The following is a 19,440-nucleotide window of genomic DNA, read 5'->3' as shown; positions in this document are numbered from 1 at the left end:
GCACGAACTGAACTACAAAGCAGAGAAAAACACAACCCGGGTTAGTTCGTGTTTCGGTTTGTGCAACCCATTTTGCCAAAACGAATCAAAGAACCAAACTTTTTTTTTCCCACTTGGCACTTCATTTTCCTTTGCCTGCCTCCTCCTTACCTAGTCCTGCCTGCTCTGCCACCACCACCATCTTCAACGACAGCAGACCGGCTTCCTTTCCAGGAGCTGGACCTGCTGTCTCTGCGCATGCGCCTGCCGATCAGGTGATCAGGGAGATCAGCTGTGGGTTGGACACATGCGCAGAAGGCAGTGCCTGGGCTCCTGGAAAAGAAGCCAGCCACTGCCTTCTGTTCAAGCACCTGCTTTCCAGCTAATCAGGACAATTAGCTGTGAGGTGAGCATCTTTGCACAGGCAGCTCCCGGGCTCCTGGAAGGCTGCACTACTGTTATCATTTTTGCACCCCCCACTGCCGTCATTGCTCAATGGCCGCAGAGGTTGCAGCATGGCAGTGGTGGGAAAGGAGAAACTAACATACACAACCCGGGCACATACCAAAAACCGAACCGGTTCAAGGTTTGGTTTTCTGATTAGTTTGTGGTGGTTCATGGCTAATCATGAACCACAAACCATAAGGAATTACCGTTTTACAGGTTCACGCCCATCTCTAGTCAGCACCCTAGAGTAGCAGCTTTCCCTATTGGCTCTTAATATTTTTATTTATTTATTTGAAATATTTTTATACTACCCTTCAGTCATATGTCCAGAACTATTTAAAAGATGAGTTTCTGGCTCCAATATGTAGCCCTCACCAAGAACTTTTTTTTTACACAAATGAAAAGTAAGGCCCAATATAACAGTCTTATAAATAATAATAATTGTGTGCCATCAAGTCAATTCTGGCTTTTAAGGGTTTTCTAGGTAGTAGTACTCAGAAATGGTTTACCATTCCCTTCCGCTGGAGACATCCTGGGACTGTGCAGCTTGCCCAAGGTCACACAGGCTGGCTCGTATCATAAGAGGCACAGTGGGGAATTTAACTCCTCATCTCAGACTCCACAGCCAGATACCTAAACTACTCGGCTAGCCAGCCAGCTAATAGATTTATAGAGTTTACAGAAATATATAAGCTGTCTGTTCAGTAACATAATATTTAAATGAGGGAAAAGCAAAGCACAGGCCAATTCACCTGACTTTTATATTTGCTGCCCCACAAGGGTATTTTGCCCTGCTGAATAGAACCAACATCCTGTCTGAGTACACCTATTTAAATATGTTCCACTTAAATCTTCAAGGAGGGAAGGCTGCAGTTTTTCAAGTTGAAGACAAGATTGGAGCAATGATCAAAAAGTTGGAATTGTGGCAACATTGCCTATTGAACCAAAACTATGAGACGTTTCCAAATCTCAAAGCATGTTCTGGGTTGAGAAGAGTTGTCTGAGGAGGACACATCTCTTATCAGACAATATTTGGAAGATTTGCAGCATAGTTTTCATTAATATTATCTTGTTCCTGGTTGAATCAAAAACTAGATTAGAGATCTATTTTCAGTTAACGTGTATGAAACTAGAGGAGTTCACAGCAGCAGAAGAGGACAAGCTCATAAAAATATCCACAGATGGTGCTCTGAAACTGCAGTTCAAGGAACAGTCCATTCCAAATTTCTGGGCTCACCCACAAGCAGATTTTCCAGAACTATCAAAGTGGACTATGAAAGAATTGATGCCTTTTACAATTACATATTTGTGTAAGAAAAATAATTATCTACTCTCGTTTATCTTGAAAATAAGTATAGAAACTGTTTGAAAAATGTAGAGTAAGAACTCAGAATACAAGTTTCAGATATTAAGCCCGTTATGACAAGGTTTGTAAGTGAAATGCAGCACTCGCCTTCTCATTAATTATAATTATATGAATAATATAATTATATAATAATATAAGGATCAAATTATAATTATATGAATAATCTCTTTTTCCACACCTAATTTATGTTTAGTGAGGTATAATTTTGTACAAATTATATTCATGTTATTTTCCAGCGCTCATTTTCATGTGACGTGTGTCATTATTGATTTTATGTCCTTGTAATTTCAGTTTGTCCAGCAAGAATTAAAGAAATTATTGTTATTATTCAAAAATACCAGGCATTGTCAACCAACATTATAAAAAAGCATTGACTGGTATTATATAACAGATATAAGTTTTAACCAAAAAACTAAGTATATATCTGGGCAGTATGTATGCTGTTCCTAATATTGTTGTTTTTTGTAGCTCTGATGGTATGATTTCCGCAACTGCTTATATTACTGTGTGAAATTTCTTGATATTGTTCTCAAAGCCCCAATGACTACCGGGACCACTGAAGTGGGTTTCTTCCAGAGGTGAGATGTTTTGATTGCCAGGTCTCTGTACTTTGTTAGTTCTTCCAATTCTTTATTTTCAGCTCTGGCATCCCCTGGAATTACAATGTCAATGATCCAGACATTTCTTTGTTCTGTTACTGCTATGTCTCAGCTCATTCGCAGATGAGGTGTGACATTTCATCTTTTCTTTGCAGAGTTGACATTTGCTGTTAGCACTAATTCCTTGGATCTTAGCTTTCATCAAGTTGGTTTGGAGTGCTTGCTCCTGTGCAGCAAAAATCAAGCCTTTGCTTTCTTTCTTAACGGTCCCCAGTTTTAGCCATGCCCATGCTGAATTATGATCATGCTTTCCATCAATACGTCTCAGGTGTTGTCCATGTAGTGGTTTATTTTTCCAGCTGTTTAATTTATTTTCAAATTGTTGTTTCTTATATTGAGCCTTTGTTTCTGTTGTTTTCAAAATAGTCTCCATTTTCACTACCTTAAGTAATTTTTCTCTACTTGTACTCATATAATCATTTACACTTCTTTTTCCTCCTCTACTACCTGCTATATTTGCAGTAATCCACTTATGATGGTGATGATGATGATATATGGAATCATACCAATAAAAATATTATAACAGGAGTGTGTGTATTAACAAATTAACTTATTTTTCCCTTCTCTCCAAATCTGAAGACCCTTCGTGAGAAACTTTAAATAAATATTTGATGCACTTGAGGGTTTCAAAACTTGAGTTAAGTTTTGATGGACTGAGGCAATGAAATATATTTAAAGAGGGCCTGTGCTAAAGAAAAGTATAAGAACCATGGTTTACATGATGCAGCAGCCTAGATCTCCAGATGATTTATTCCATAGAATATTTGGGTCTATACAGTGTGTAGCTGAACTTCTGTTTTAAAAACATTGGGTTTCAACAGGTTCTAAAGGTATTTAAGGATCAAACTATATGTGGCTTTTTGCCTTGCATAATCTACATCCATGTAGACATTATTGTTCCCTCATCTACTTTCTGGTCAGCTAAGAGAAGGAAGGTTTTTCATAGAGATGGGAAGAAGGAAGAAAGATTTCCATTTTTTTTGAATCCACAAAATACAGAGAATGAAATTTAAATCCATCTTTGCCCCTTTCCATACACAAAGACAAACATATACAGTGGTGCCTCAACTTACGAATGTAATCCGTTCCGGAAGATGGTCGTAACTCGAAATTAAGTTTAAGCACCATTTCCCATAGGAATGCATTGAAATGCAAATAATCCATTCCGGCCAAAGAAAAAAATCACCAAACACACACACACACACACACACACACACACACACACACACACACACACACACACACACACACACACACACACACACACACACACACACACACACACACACACACACACACACACACACACACACACACACACAGAGAGAGCAAGACCCATCGGAAATGTGATTAAACAAACCGTACAAGGCCCTTCAGAAATGCAAAAAAAGCAAAGCAAAAAGCAAGCAAACCATGCAAGACCCATTGGAAATGGGGGAAAAACAGCAGAAAGCAAGCAAACCATGCAAGACCCATCAGAAATGGGGGAAAAAACTCGAAAAGCAAACAAACCCCACAAGATCCATCTGAAATGGGGGGGGGACCCAAAAAGCAAACAAACACCCAAAGACCTATCAGAAATAGGGGAAAAAACCCAAATGCAAGCAAACCCCCAAGACCCATCAGAAATGGGGGGAAGAAAACCCAAAAAGCAAGCAAACCCCAAGACCCATTGGAAATGGGGGGAAAGCAAAAAACCAAACAACCCCCCAAGACCCATCGGAAATGGTGGGGAACCCAAACAGCAAGCAAACCCCCCAAGACTCATCAGAAATGGGGGAAAAAATCAAAAAAGCGCGGCTGGTGAGTGGTGGGGCCGCTAGGGAACATGTCAAGCCGATTCTGTTTAACTTACATTGGCTACCAGTTGCTACCCAGGCCCAATTCAAAGTGCTTGTTTTGACATATAAAACCCTAAACAGCATGGGCCCTGGATACCTGAAGGACTGCCTCTTTCCATATGAACCTACCCAGCAGTTAAGATCTAACCTGGGGGCCCTTTTGAAAGAGCCATCCCTTAAGGAGATAAGAGGGACGGCTTGTAGACAAAGGGCCTTTTCGGCAGCTGCCCCCAGACTATGGAATGCCCTCCTGACTGAGATTTGTCTGGCGCCGACACTGATGACATTTCAGTGCCAGGTCAAAACCTTCCTGTTCCAGAAGGCTTTTAATTGAAATAATATCAGCTGTGGGTCCGATGGCAATTTTTAGAGTATATATATTTAATTGCATTTTAATTATTTTGCCTTTTTATTGCATTTTAAATGTTGTAAGCCACCCAGAGACCTTCAGGTAGTGTGGGTGGCATATAAGTTAAACAAACAAACAAACAAATAAAAAGCAAACAACCCCCCCCAAGTCCCACCGGAAATGGAGGAAAAAACCCAAAAAGCAAGCAAACTCCGCAAGTCCCATCGGAAATAGAAGGGAAACCCCAAAAAGCAAACAACCCCCACTAGACCCATTGGAAATGGGGAATAATACCAAAACAAACAAACCCCCAAAAAGACCCATCACAGCATAGAAACAATCCCACCACCCAGCCCAAAACCACACTGCAAAACCCACCCAGAACAGTTTTTAAAAAGCAGAACCTTACGTTACCAGGCAGTCTGAGACCTCCTCTGATTGCACTCACTCTAACCATTGCAGCAAAATTGCTACAAAGAAGCAGCCTCTTTGCCTACCAACGGTTAGCAATTTGAATTCCCACCTTTTCCCCTGCCTTTTTCTCTTCATAACTGGAAGCTCCAGCCGCAAGTTGAAGCAAAATTTTGCGGCTGGAGCTGGTCGTAACTTGAAATGGTCATATGTCAGGACGTTTGTAAGTCGAGGCACCACTGTATAGGATTAACCATCTGCATGAATGAGTCACTGTCAATTAGTCACTAGAAGCAGAAGCTTCATCAGAATGTCTGATCATAACTCAGATGACTATACTTTTTATAGAGACTTTTTATCAGGAACTTGCTTGTTTTGTCTCCAAGCAATAAATCCACAGAAAACCTGTCAAAAAGCAGCTATGGCAATTGCTTCGTGCTTGGGTGAGCAGTTAAGTGATGAAAAAGGAAATGCGATTCTGGAATTTCCCTTTGTATGGTATCTTTGCAAATAATAGCGATCACAAGATGGGATCCTGTAGACCACCCTGACAGCTGACACTGGTTTTATTGGTAGTCTTCGCTGCTTAAAAGCTTGGCATCCTTATTTTTTTTTTTTCTGCTAACAACATGGGCACAGTATTGCAAGGCAAACTTGGATCAGTTCCTCATGTTTTGAATTAAAAACTGGAGGTTTTTTGAAGGATTGGATGCTGAAGGAAGTAGAATCATAGAATAATTCAATTGGAAGGGGCCTATAAGCCATTGAGTCCAACCCCCTGCTCATCGCAGGAAGAGGCTGCATGAAATGTCTATATTATTCCCCAACCCAACCCATATCTAGGTAATGATGATGTCAAAAGGACTCACCAAAAAGGTATCACAGAGATTTTTTAACATGAGCTGTACTAAAGTACATGCATTCAGGCTTAGCCCTGCTCTTAGGCAGAGTGAGACAAGCAGCAAATTTGAGCCGCGGTGAATGGGCATAAATAATCAGTTATTTTATGTGCTGTATTCTAGTGCCAGTAATGGTGACGTGATGGATTTGCCAAAATAACTGAACCAGCTTTAAATATTAAGCACTAGAGATGTAACAAATATTTGCAAATCATTTCATCTTCAACAAAAGCAGTGTCAACACATAAAGATACCAGCTGTAGTGAGAATTTTTTGTTTCTGCATTAAAGAATCATCTTCTTTCATAAACAAAAATCAGTGGATGAAAAATTTGAACCTTGCATAAAAAAATGCTGTCCATGTATTTTTCACAAAAACTTTAATTTCTGTTAAAACTTTAACTTCCCTGATTTTTTTTTGAAGCCACAAAATGTGAAAAATGCACAAAAACATTCATAATTTCACATAGCAGGGAGAAAGCATTTGAAATGTTTCATTTTGCCTGTGACTATAAAACAGATTTATAACCCTAACTGCACCCTTGACTAGCCTATGGGGTACCATACCCTGATCCATCACTGACAGCACAGTACATATTCTGAGCTGGAACTTAATCTATTTGCAGTCAGGGCATTAATATCACTTACCATTTAAATCAGGAAATGAACTTCTGCTCAACTGAGCCTATACAGTATACATACACACACCAAATTTAATATAAATATGCTATTTTCCTAAAAGAGAAGTTTTTCTTAGTAAACAGTTAGAGCTTCCCATCTTTTAAAAGTTCTCTTTGTATGTGAAAATAATCTGCTTTTGTCCAAGACACATCTGTCCATCAGAGATTGGTGGAAAATAATACTAAAGTAGAAAGAATACATTGTGGATTGTATTCCAACACAATAGGAGAATCTGTCTGCTTGCGCACATCTTTGAATAACAGTGATACTTGTATAATACAGTACATGTTTATTTTTGGAGAAGCCCAGCACTCTGCATCGTCTTCTGTTTAGGTTCAAAAGCTGGCAATGAGATTTTACCGTTCTTTGAAATTGTGCCCACACAGGTTGAAGGAGAACAGCCCAAGTACCATCTAGTGACCAGTTCGGTTCCTTTTGCCAAGCTTGTCTAAGACTTCACAGGGGCCGGTTCTTGACCATTATTACCTCATTGCTACATCAGCTAATGCTGATCAGTTTCCCCAGATAAGCTTAATGATGCCCATGGGGAAACTTTACACACATTTTAACAGTTGAAATCCCTACTGAGATATGGAACTCACTAGTTGCCTTTGGCCCACTCAAATCCTCTCAGTTTGGCTTACCTCGTAAGCTGGTTGTGAGGATGAAATGGGGAGGAGGGGAGCAACGCGGCATGCGTTGACTTCATTGGAAGAAAGGACAGATGGAGACTCTAGCAAATAAATGCATGCACATAATTTCCTCACAAGCACAAATGTGTGTACTATCCTCATTCTCAAACTTCTTTGTTCTGTTCTGTGCAATTAAAAAAGCCATTATTTTGAGGCTCACCACCTCATTAATCTTCCTTCAAGTCCAGAATATGAAAGGTTTGGGAACTGATGATGTTCTGAAGTCAGCTATTAACAGCCTGAATTCCAGAAGCAAACCACAAGGAAATAATGGCTTTAAGCTTTTCTTCAAAGTGATTGTCTGATTGCCCTGCCTATGCAAAACTCATTATCATCAATGGAGTTCAGACTAACTGTCCCTGCTTACTATAACTTTTTTTTTAAAAAAAATTCTTTTTAAAAGCGCAATTTATCAGTCAAGTTAAGCGCCCAAGGGAGCAGACATTTATCTCCTATTTAAGCTGTTCTAAAGAACAAATCTTGCTTATCAGGCTTCATCCACATCACAGACACTTCCGAGGGAAAGGAAGTGTGAGATAAGCGGCTGAGGACAAGCTACACGAACACCATGGGAATGAAGCATCTCAACTTACTACACAGCTCATTTTAAAACCAGTTTTTAATCTACAGCTAGGAATCAAACCACACTGCCAATGGCGGGGAGACCCAGTTAACATTTCAGCAAGCAAAATCCATTAATATTTAACCCCTCCTTTCATTGTGGGTCAGGGTCTCCAGTGGTCTGAAATGACTTGGGATTGTCCAGAGGTGGGCAAAGTTACATTTTTAGACTACCATTTGCAGGCTATCCCAGCCAGCCATGGGAGTGTTTCCCATCTCTTGCTACAGTAATCAGCTGGGAATTCTGAATAGCTGACGAGGCAATTAACAAGTAATCTGAACACAGGGGTAGGAAAAGGGAACAGAGAGATAACTGGAAGTGCAAAGGTTTATTACCTCCCTCTTGACTTTCCTACATAAGCACTTGATGATCTATAGATTGCTACTCTTAGGCTCACTTCCTTTCTCCTTCTCTAAAATTGTTGTTATTGCTCTGTTTTGTCAGGGAGAGGTATCATGTGTCCATGACAGCTACCCGCAGACCTGCACACATGGTAGCCAGTTTTTGGCCTTCTATGTTAGACATTTTTCCAACTTCACTATTCTTGAGGGTGTGGGAGCATATTTTTATCTCCTGATCTGTTTCCAGAGTAGCTACCCTAGTTCAGTACTTACACAAGCTCAGCAAGTAGACTGTGTACTCTGCCAGTGTAAATACCGAATAATCTTAACAGTTAGGGAAGTAGCTCTCAGGAAAAACAATGGACAGTGCCAGCTTTTCTCTCTATTCACACCTGTGTGTTGAATCCAGCCAGCATTTGAAATGTGTTATCATCACCCAGTAAGTGCCGTTCTTCTTCAAAGAGCAAAACCAGATGATAGATTAAAAGCAAAATATTGCTGGAACCTGGCAGCTGGGGTGAGCCTGGAAAGACTAGCAAATGGTAGATCTGGGGTATAATTCATCCAGCAAACAACCTCCCTTTAAACATACTGCCGGGTGTGTCTCCTGGAGAGGTGACATCTGCTGTTTCATTATTGCTGCTGCCGCCGCTTTTATTTCCTGTTTTACATTTTATATTGTCCTATTATTGTGTCGCCGTTTGGGTTTTATTGTCATATTGTGAGCCACTCTACGAACAGTCACACATGGAAAACAGATCATTTGTTCAGTCTCCAGATTGCCCAGATCGTGATGACAATTCTCCTGGAGTCTGAAGCCTGAAACGTAGAACACCACCATCCTAGTGCAAGATCTTGTTAACTACAAACCCCCAAGAAACTATAGTTTTGTCTCCTCACTGCAAATGGAGAACAAAGAGTGGATTCCAAAAATATTCAGTGTCTTCTCAACAGGCTGACAAACCCTAATAATTGTTCACCAGATAATACTTGCATTTATAATACTTTAACATACTAAAAATATACAATGCCTAAAAGTATATAACATTCATTACTAGACATTAACAGGAGAATGTTGATCTATGAGACATGTCCTGATGCTGCTATAAACATATTCTTTAAGGAACACTGGCCACTGATTCAATGGGCCCACTCTAGCTGGAACTACCAATTGAAATTCATGTCTTTGACACCCATTCAAGGCCAAATGAATAAATCATCACATGCAGATTAATAGACCTTTGAAGTTCATTTCACTGTTGCCACATCAAAAAAATAAAAATAAAAACCCCCACCAACAATTAAAATGCCCCTTAAGACACTGGTCATGTCTTTGACCTTACAATTTATTGGACGTCTAACAAATAGCAATTTTTAAGAAACTAGGATAAGATTTCAAACAACAGACATTTAAAAAGAGCTGCTACCATTCTCCTGAATATATTACTAATCATCAGTTTAATGTCTCTGAACCAGAGATAGATAAACTTTGGACCTCCAGTTAGGGATGAACTTCGTTGTTATCTCAAGTCAGAAGCAACATACACTATAGAGACCCTGATAAGGCTTTCAAAGTAAGTGAGATATTTAAGGAGTGGTTATATCAGTTCCACACATACATCTTATGAGTTTCCATTGCTGAACTCAGGTCTCCTGATCCCAGTCCATCACTCTATCCACTACACCAGTGGCCCCAACCTTTTTGATATTGTGGACCGGTTGGGGGGGACGGGGTCTGTGCACGGGGGGACACCCCCTACGCTCACATGCATGTGCAAAGGGGCTGCGCTTACTGGCAAGAGCCCTTGCATGCATGCACAAAGGGGTGGGGGTGCTCGAGCGCATGTGCAAACGGGCTGTGCAGGTGGGCATGCGGGGGGAGTGCGTGCAGGGGGGCAGAAGACCTGGCCACAGACCCGTGCTGGGCCACGGACCGGGGGTTGGGCACTCCTGCACTACACCACATTGGGTCCTTTGAATGACTCCTCTCATTATCCCTTATCATTGTCCAGGCTGGCTGAAGCTTATGAAAACTGGAGTCCAGCAACATAAAAAGTATAGAGGCTTCAGCAGCATTTCCAAAACAGACCATATGCTGGTGTTAGCATCATGCATTTGGGCCTTCATACCTTTGCAATGTCTTCCTGAGCCGCTACTAAGTTCAAGTATGATATATTGACCAAGTCAGGGCCATACACAATCGTAAGCATTCGGCTTTCCAGCCGACCTCCTACATTCCCTCCATCCAGATGTTCACGTAACTTTGGATCCTGTAAGTAAGAACATAACAAGAGGTTATTAAGGTCTTCCCATGCCAACTAAAAACAGTTTTCATTTATAGAGAATTGGCAAAGCATTTTCACTAGTGGTAGTTCTATCATATTCTGTGTTTTCAATGCTATTGAGCCCCAGCCTATGCTCTCATCCTGCTACCACACGGCTTAAATGCATTCATGTTCTGTAGTAGGACTGCTTCTGTCTTAAGCTGTCTCTAACTTTCTTCATACAGAGTCTGCCTAGTGGGTGGGTGGTCTCCACCTTACAAGGGGGCACAAACTTCAAGCAGGACAGAGTCAGGCAAATATTCAGAGCTAGCTTTTATTTTGCAACATTGGAGGATCTATTATTTTCCTTCTTCATCCCAAACCGGAATAGCAGCTGCTTCTAGCAGTAAGTCAACTGAGAGCCAAAGCTGAAAACCTGTGGTTTCTTCCTCCTCTATCGCAACTCAAACAGGACAGAGACAAAAAGATTTTAAAGATTTGGTCTTTTTTTTTTTTTTTGCTATTTTGCCTTCCCCATCCTTCTTCTATTCATTTGTTGAATCATACCTGAAGAAGGGATACTAGCCCCAAAGCTTGCACACAATTTTTTGCCTTAAAAAAAGATGATACCACGTTGATACGGAATTCAGACATTAAACTTTGTTTATGGGTCAGCTATACAGTACTGTCCCTGAATTCTATAGTGCTTTTGAGCTTTAGGAAAAACTGAGAAAATTATCATGAATATTACACATTGAATCCCGAGATGAATTAAATTAAGGAAGCAAAAACTCAATAATACAGTACTGTATGTCCTATCACCATTTCCCCTTCAGCCAATTGCCCCCCTCCGAATGGGTGGGAGTCCTCCCACACTATGTGAGATGCTCTTGCTTGAAGATGGGATAAAATAACCAAAATACAGGCTAGGATTTGAAGACATTTTCTTCCCTTCAACATCAGCATGGAAGATTAATGATCAGGGAGACAGCTCCGTTTGTCCAGATGGACAGATGACCTTTTCTCAGGAGAGAGACAAAAAGAGCACAACCCTATTAATTCTCCTTGATCTCTCTCACTGACATCTGATGTTGTGGCACCTAGAATAATATTAGAACAACTTGGTGGGGCGGGTAAGTAGCCACAGTGTCCTGGTGGTTCTACTCACACCTGTATCCACAGAACCATATCAGGGACTTCTTGCTTGACTGGACCTACAGATTTCCTCAAAGCCACCAAGTAAAGTCACCAGCTCCAGGTTGACCAAACTACACCCTGGACAACAGTGATATAATCCATCACAGAATGCTTATAAACACATGCTCCTATACGAAACAAATATAGTGCAAAAATGCTCTATGTGAAAAAGATACAGGCTCATTGAATACAAATTAATTCATCACAATGTGTGCCAAAACAAATGCATTTATATACCTTACATTTGTGTCTTTATTGAAAAAAAATATTTTTATTACCAGATTTTATCCATACAACAATGTGTGTTGATAAGCACTCTTTTGCTGGATTAGAATCAGGTGAGGCTGTGAAGGTGCTGAATGGCCATCTGGACTTAATAAAGGCTAGATGAGAACCAATAAACTGGGACTGAATCTCAAGAAGACTAGGGACTGTGCGGATCAGTCAAGTCCATCACTTCAGAAGGCAACGTTCAATAGAGCTCATTTATCACACATCCCTAAACAAAATATAGAGAAGCACCAAGGATGGGTTTTTAGGACAGGAATTGGGTGTGTGACATATTCTGGCACTGGTTCTTAACCTTGGGTTACTCAGGAGTTTTGGACTGCAACTCCCAGAAGCCTTCACCACCAGCTGTGCTGACTGGGGTTTCTGGGAGTTGCAGTTCAAAAGCATCCAAGTAACAAAGGTTAAGAACCACTGTTCTAGAGAACTGCAATTCTCCTGAAAAAACAAAGGTGCAACTTGGTGGTGATCACTGGATTCAGTATTGTGTTGTGAATGAGCTCAGCGGCTCACAACATTTTTTACTGTCTACCACCCCCCCACACACACCCTGGTTGATTGAGTGTAACCTCTCCTGCTGTTCCAGTGATCCATGGCCAAAGAATCTCCAGGACAGATTACTGTAATACATTAGAAGCTGACTGAGAAGCTTCACCCAGCACAGAATTCGGCTGTGAGAACTCTGGCAGGTTTGCCTGCATAACGTATTATATCAGCCTGTACTAAACTCAGTGGTTTGATAACATTTTAGTTTCATCCTATACGGATGGAGTGATTATTTTTCCCTCCAGAAATTTGATTCTGGGTTGTTACTTTTGAAGCTAAGCTGGAATCAAACATTAGAAAGCCATCTAAATATTTTATGTATTTACTGGTCATTTTACAATATTTTTGTTCCTATACTGACTCACTCTTCCATTGAATTATCACTTTCATAATAGTTACTGGATCCACTGATTTGGAAATTAATAATTAAAAAAATCAGCCTCCCCCTTTGCGAGATGATTTGGCTGACATGGAATGCAACTGTCCAGGGGCTTGTGGGGGGCAAGTGATTCGAACACCAGTTCTATACCAGCCATGCTGCTTGCTAACATGTTTCTGGGACAAACTGGCTGCTATCTTTAAAGACACGAATGACTTGGGACTGGGATACTTCAAAGAAAAATATACATTCATAGAAGCCTGCCAGGCCATTAAGACCACCCCAGAGGCCATGCTTTCAAGCCTGCCAGTGAACTTTATCAGGCAGGCAGGCAGAAGAGGCAGAGACTTTTCAGTGGCTCACTACATCACTGTTGAATACCCTCTCACAGGAGAAGACTCCAGTCCTTTTGTTGTATATTCTTAAACAAGTTTGAATGATCTGGCTGTCCACACCTGCACTGATTTAATTTGAGCTGGCCCAGGTCTTCAGATAAACATCATCATTGTTGTTGCAGTCATCATCACCACCACCACCATCACTTCTGCCTTTACCCTTTTGTGTTAATGTAGTTATAGATGTGGAGTGCTGTTGATTTTGCATTTTAGTTGTCCTTTAATGATGATTGGTATTATGACAATCACTTTGGGAAGACTTCTTTAAAACACTCAGTATTGAGTCAAGGAAAGAAAGAAAAAACACCCTGCTTTTCCCTGGCAGAAAAGGACTTTGAATGTCACCGAAACCAACCTCTCCCCTAATAATCGAAGGGCAGCACTGAATCTCCACTATTTCTGTGAGCCACAATTCCGAGGGGAAACCAAGAATCTAATCCTGGTTTAGAAAATTGGTTTTCATGACACTGAGCTGCCCTCAAGGGCATCCTGTACAACCTTCTACAACTCTGTAACCTCCTGACGGTTGGCCAAGTCAGTCTTGTCCTTTATCAGTCATGAAGATGAATCACCAAACTGCCTTGATTCTAGAGAAATGAGGGACTTCATTAAAAGCTCAAGCAATTTTTTTTTTCATACATGCTGCTGGCCAAGCACCTCTCAAACGCAAGGCAATACCCTTTTCTATTAACCTTGTCAAAGAAGGAGAGTAAGCAACACTCAACCCCTATATATTTCTCAATAAATTTGCAAATTTAAGACAAGGTCTCTGGTTGTTTTATTGTTTGGCCAAGTGTCATGATCCTTGACTCGTCTGTACATCTTTTGACTGTTTTATTTTGTATATTTCGATCAATAAGTTTAAAAAAAAGACAAAGAAACCTTTCAACATTAACTTACAGATGCTTTACAATTACCCACATCTACTTTTCCCCCAAACTACAGCTCCCAAAATCCTCAGTCCATATGCCCACTGACCATACTAGGGAATTCTACAAATTGTAGTGCCAAAAAGTAACTTTTACACATTCTACAAAGTCACATCTCCACAACATGCATTTGTCCATAGAGTGGCTTCTTGACAAACAATGCATTGTGAACAACACAGACATTTGAAAAATAATAGGTGAATGGTTGTACGAAAGGTCTAGTGTTCATCACAATATCTTCAGCTGAAAAAAAAAAGATACATGAAATGATGCCAAGACTGAAGCTAGGTTGCAGAGAATGTGGTAAAGCTCTATCTGGAGTGTATAACTTCAAACACAATTTAGAAGGCTGAATGCTTCTCCATACAAATCCAGACATACACAGAGAGGAAGAAGGGTTCTAACTTAGTATTCTCCCAAACATGCTGTTTTAAAAACATAGGTGCATTCAGTCACGTGAAAATCCCTTTAGCTTCCACATTCAAACTAGACCAAATCAGAAATAAATCTATTATAAAGGACACAATTACACATAGGAGGGGGGCATTTTTCCAGCAACATGAAAAGACATCTATGCTCTCCCTACCCCTTTTCAACAAGCATGAAAATGTTTGTCTATTCACTTATTCTACCTGCATTCTTATGTGACCCTGTCTCAAGTGGTATCATGACGTAGTGATATCCAATAGTATAATACTGTCACTCCACTGATCCATAGCCCAGGAAGAAGGTGGAAGGGGTCAAAGTAGTGCTGAAAAGCAGCACTCAAGGAAATAAATGCCACACTCCCCTGGCATAATAAGCCAGGATTGTTCATAATTCTAGCTTATTGAGAACAAGCTGTTGCTGGTACATACACCCAACTATAGCCCTCCAGATGTTTTTGGCTTACAAGTCTTATCAAGACCTAGTCAGCATATCAAATGATGAAGATTACTGGTGTTCTGTTCTGGAAACATCTAGAGCAGTGGTTCCCAAACTTGGGTAACCCAGGTGTTTTTGGACTGAAAATCTCAGAAGCCTTCACCATCAGCTGTGCTGGCTGGGGTTTCTGGGAGTTGCAGTCCAAGAAAACCTGGGTTACCTACCGTATTTTTCACTCCATAAGACATACTCCCAAAAAAGTGGGGGCAAAGTGTGTGTGTCTTATGGAGCAAATACTGTAAAAAGGGTGCAATTTAAATTCTAACTGTAGGTGGCGTAAGAGGCTGCTTTTTGGTAGCTATTTCGCCCCAACAGTTAGGAAAAAGCTGCTGAGGAAGGCCAGGTAAGCTCCTGGAGGTCAGCGGGGGGGGGGGGGTTGGCGATTTCAGCTGGCTGGGCCTGAAGGGAGGGGGTGGAGGATGACTGGGAAGGGTCTGGGAAGGGAAGGTGGCAATTTCAGCCCGCTGGGCCCACGAGAGGGTAGAGGATGGCTGGGAAGGGTCTGGGAAGGCAAGGGAAGGTGGTGATTTCGGCCTGCTGGGCCCACGGGGGAGGTGCAGAAAGGCCGGGTAGGGTCTCGGAGGGGTACTGCAGGCATCGGTTTGGGCCTTCCTCCACCCCTGCATGGGCCCACTGGGGCCAAAACCACCACCTCCCTTGCCTTCCCAGATCCTTCCCAGCCATCCTCCATCATGCCCACGGGCCCAGCGGGCTGAAATTACCAAAGTATTTTTTTCCTGTTTTGCTCCCCTAAAAATTAGGTGCATCTTATGGTGTGAAAAATACGGTAAGATTGGGAACCACTGATCTAGAGCAGTGGTTCTTAACCTTTTTGAAAGAAACGCCCCCTTGAGCCATTGAGGAAGTTATCATCACCCCCCTCCCCACGGTGATGATATCTTTATGTATGTATGTATGTATGTATGTATGTATGTATGTATGTATGTATGTATGTATGTATGTATGTATGTATGTATGTATGTATGTATTTATTTATTTATTTATTTATTTATTTATTTATTTATTTATTTATTTATTTATTTATTTATTTAAGACAGTTAAATCCAGTGACCCCTGAAAACAAAATTAAATTCCAAGAAAATGAAATGCCCCCCAAAAAGTAACATTTAATTATTTAGTTGCAAGTGAATTTTAAGACGCAAAAAGAAATATAAAAAGGGCATAAAAACAAATGCAGGAACTAAAAATTTCAAGACAGAAAGTCTGAAACTAAATTAAAATTGGAGGAAAATATATATTCATGCACACTGTAAAAAGGCTGCAGCCATCTTCACAGGTTTGGCTTGCTCCAGCGCCCCCCTACCGCCCCCTTCTGCTCCAACGCCCCCCTGCCGCCCCTTTTTGTTCTACCGCCCCCCTGAAAAATGAAATCGCCCACTGGGGGGCATTATCGCCCACGTTAAGAACCACTGAGGACTGTCATTTACACCTGAGAGAGGTAGCGGTTGACATCTTCAATGATTTACAGAGAAGCTGTACTGTGCAATCTCTGGTGCACACACTTACTGAAAATAGTTTTGTGTTCACTGGGTATTCTTGGCCTACTTGGGATATTAGGGAAAGCCTTCTCAGTGTCACCGCTTGAGTCAGAGGGCATGGTTATATGTACAGCTTGACCAATCTATAATAGAAATGTGTTCTTTAAAAAAAAACAAAATACCACTTTTGTAGAATTGTACATGATGGCTAATTCTGTGTAGAAGAACAACTCTTCTGCACCTCAATGGGATATTTATTCACGTGTCTATTTTAAGATACAACAAATGATAAAATCTATCAATCAACAGAACAAGCAATTTACAAAAAAGTGGGTGAAAAACCTTACAAAACTCAAAGCTTATTATGGAAATTGCCTGGCACTGAAAATCATGAAAGAAAAGGTACAAATGTGCCCATGTGCCCCAAACATGTTGAATCACTGGGCTGCCTCAGTGGATTTCAAGGATTCCTACTGATCCTTCTCCCCCATGATTCTCCTGACTATTTTGCAGCACTGCTGAACTAGCGCCTCAGACTTTACCACAAAGAACACAAGGAGCTGGCACCAAGCAGTACTGGACGATGACTGCTTTGGTAGGCCCATTTTTATGCAACATGAATCTGCCTTAGGTTATGACGATGACTGACTCACTGAATTCATTATCACTCCAGCTGACAAAATTGGACTGCTATTCGTTCTCCACTGGAGTCTCAGCGCACAAAAAACACATTTGTGGAGAGAGAACAAGGCAAAAGCAGCAGGTATTTGGAACTAAATCAACATTTTCAGTCAGTCGATAACCTGAAAGAAGGTTGGACACTTGATAGTGTTGCCTTGGACTGAGATAACTATTTATGGAAAAGCATAAACAGTGAACATTGCTGAATGGAGGCTCGTCCCCACAGCAGTGAAGAAGAATGTAGATGTTTGAACTTTTCACAAACTTGAAGTTCTTGTTAAGAGTTTTATTTACAGCTTTGTATGATGTCTGTAGTTTGAGTGACTGGGGTAGACTTTTCTGGGCTGGGGTGCACTAACCCAATTGTTCCTTTCAGCTTTGGAAATTCAAAGAGAACCTAGATGTGTTATTAATACTTTTAAGTGCCAGTTCATGAGAAAGGGGCAGACTCTGGAGAACTTGAAATTATTCTCCTCTGCAGATCTCTAAAAAATTTTATAATGGGTTGCAGCACTGGCTCTGGGTGTGCAGCTTATAAGAACCACTGCTTCTGTCCCTTAATTAGTATTTCTAAAGGCTTAAACTTGAGGAGTAATTAATTATTGTTGAGATTTTACACTAAATATTTGCCATGTGAAGAAGGCTTAGAATATAGATATGACAAGTACCTGAACAGCACAGAAGATATACATGATAGGTTATCTTTTTAAATTTTAGTGTAGAAAAAATTATGAATAATATTTCTACTCAGTGATGCCATGCCCAGGACACGATAGATATATTTAGAAAAGCTTGGAAGATCCAATTTTAAAACAAACAAACAATTAACTACATTGCATGGAATCTTCCTTCGCTTCTGATAGGACTGTATAAACAAGACTTACATTCTGTGAAGGTGGAAAATGGTTCTTAACTTGTGGTCGATGGACCCCTGGGAGGGTGTGATGTCCTCACAGGGGGTCCATGAGAGCTTGGGGAAATGTTATGATCTTTTGCAGTTAAAATAGAAAGAAAGAATGGAAAGGAAAAGTAGAACAAAATCTTAATTTTTTAATGTAAAACTTGGCTTTTCTAACCTACCACCTCCATTACAAACAAACAAAAGTAAAAATCGGTTATGAAACCAACTGTTTAATAGCAAATAACTGTTTAATATTTCTGCACATGGTGAGAACATGCAAATGAATGATGGTGAGTGGCTGAGAGACAACACGTAACATTTCTTGACACTATGAGGACAGTCAGAAGCTACGGGAAGAGAGAGTCTGAGTCAGCCAGTGTCATTGTGAGTGAATCTTCGGACAGACTTTGTTATCGTGTTTCTTCTTTGATTTATGCTAATAAAATCATTTGTTTATTGTTTGGGTAAAGAGACTTTTTTGATATTATCGCAGTGAATTTCATAACAATACATTTTGGCTGAGCCTCAGAATGGATTGTTGGCTGAATGTGAAACATAAAAGAAGAGATGCTGTTGATGAGGCTGCATCCTGTTCAAAACAAAATGAAGCTTCTTCCTGTTATCTTAAAATGTGTCACTATTATAGCAAGGAATATCTGTCGATGAGACCCTTCATGAGAAACTTTAAATGAATATTTGATGCATTTTAGGCTTTAAATCTTGAGTTGTCTTGGTTGTCCACAGCAATAAAAGATATTTAAAGGGAATCCATGATAAAGAAAATACTAATGATCTTGCCTTGATAGTCCAGGGGGAAATGTTTAGAACCATTGAGCGCCAGTTAACCTCTGCATTAGGAAAATCTTTCCTTCTATTATAAAAACAACAAGCTGGAACCAAAACACAGGTCTGTGCCTTCCACTTAGAGAACAGAGAAACATAGAGGACGCTCTGAGTTAGCTGGAAAGGCAATATTTTGGAATACAGTACTGACTCAAAATACAAGGGCCTCCCTCTGGATCGAATCCTGACCTTCAAAAAACATTGTCTAAACACCAAACAAAAGTTGCCACCAGAAATAACTTACTTAGGAAACTAGTTGGGCCACACCATAAGATGCACACTCACAGACAGTAAGAGCAATAGCTTTA

At 40.5% G+C, this 19,440-nt stretch overlaps 1 protein-coding gene across 1 annotated transcript in view; it reads right to left on the bottom strand.

Moving 5' to 3' along the window:
- PLCB1 (phospholipase C beta 1) overlaps positions 1-19,440 on the bottom strand; it is a 587,785-nt gene that overhangs the window by 211,166 nt on the left and 357,179 nt on the right. The window contains exon 4 of the mRNA XM_020809018.3: positions 10,416-10,556. Coding sequence (XP_020664677.3) covers positions 10,416-10,556 — 141 coding nt within the window. The remainder of the gene's footprint in view (positions 1-10,415; positions 10,557-19,440) is intronic.

This window comes from Pogona vitticeps, chromosome 1 (genome assembly GCF_051106095.1).
Source record: "Pogona vitticeps strain Pit_001003342236 chromosome 1, PviZW2.1, whole genome shotgun sequence".
Lineage (NCBI taxonomy): Eukaryota > Metazoa > Chordata > Lepidosauria > Squamata > Agamidae > Pogona > Pogona vitticeps.
The sequence above is the reverse complement of the archived record's forward strand: the minus strand, read 5'-3'. Positions and strand labels throughout refer to the sequence as shown.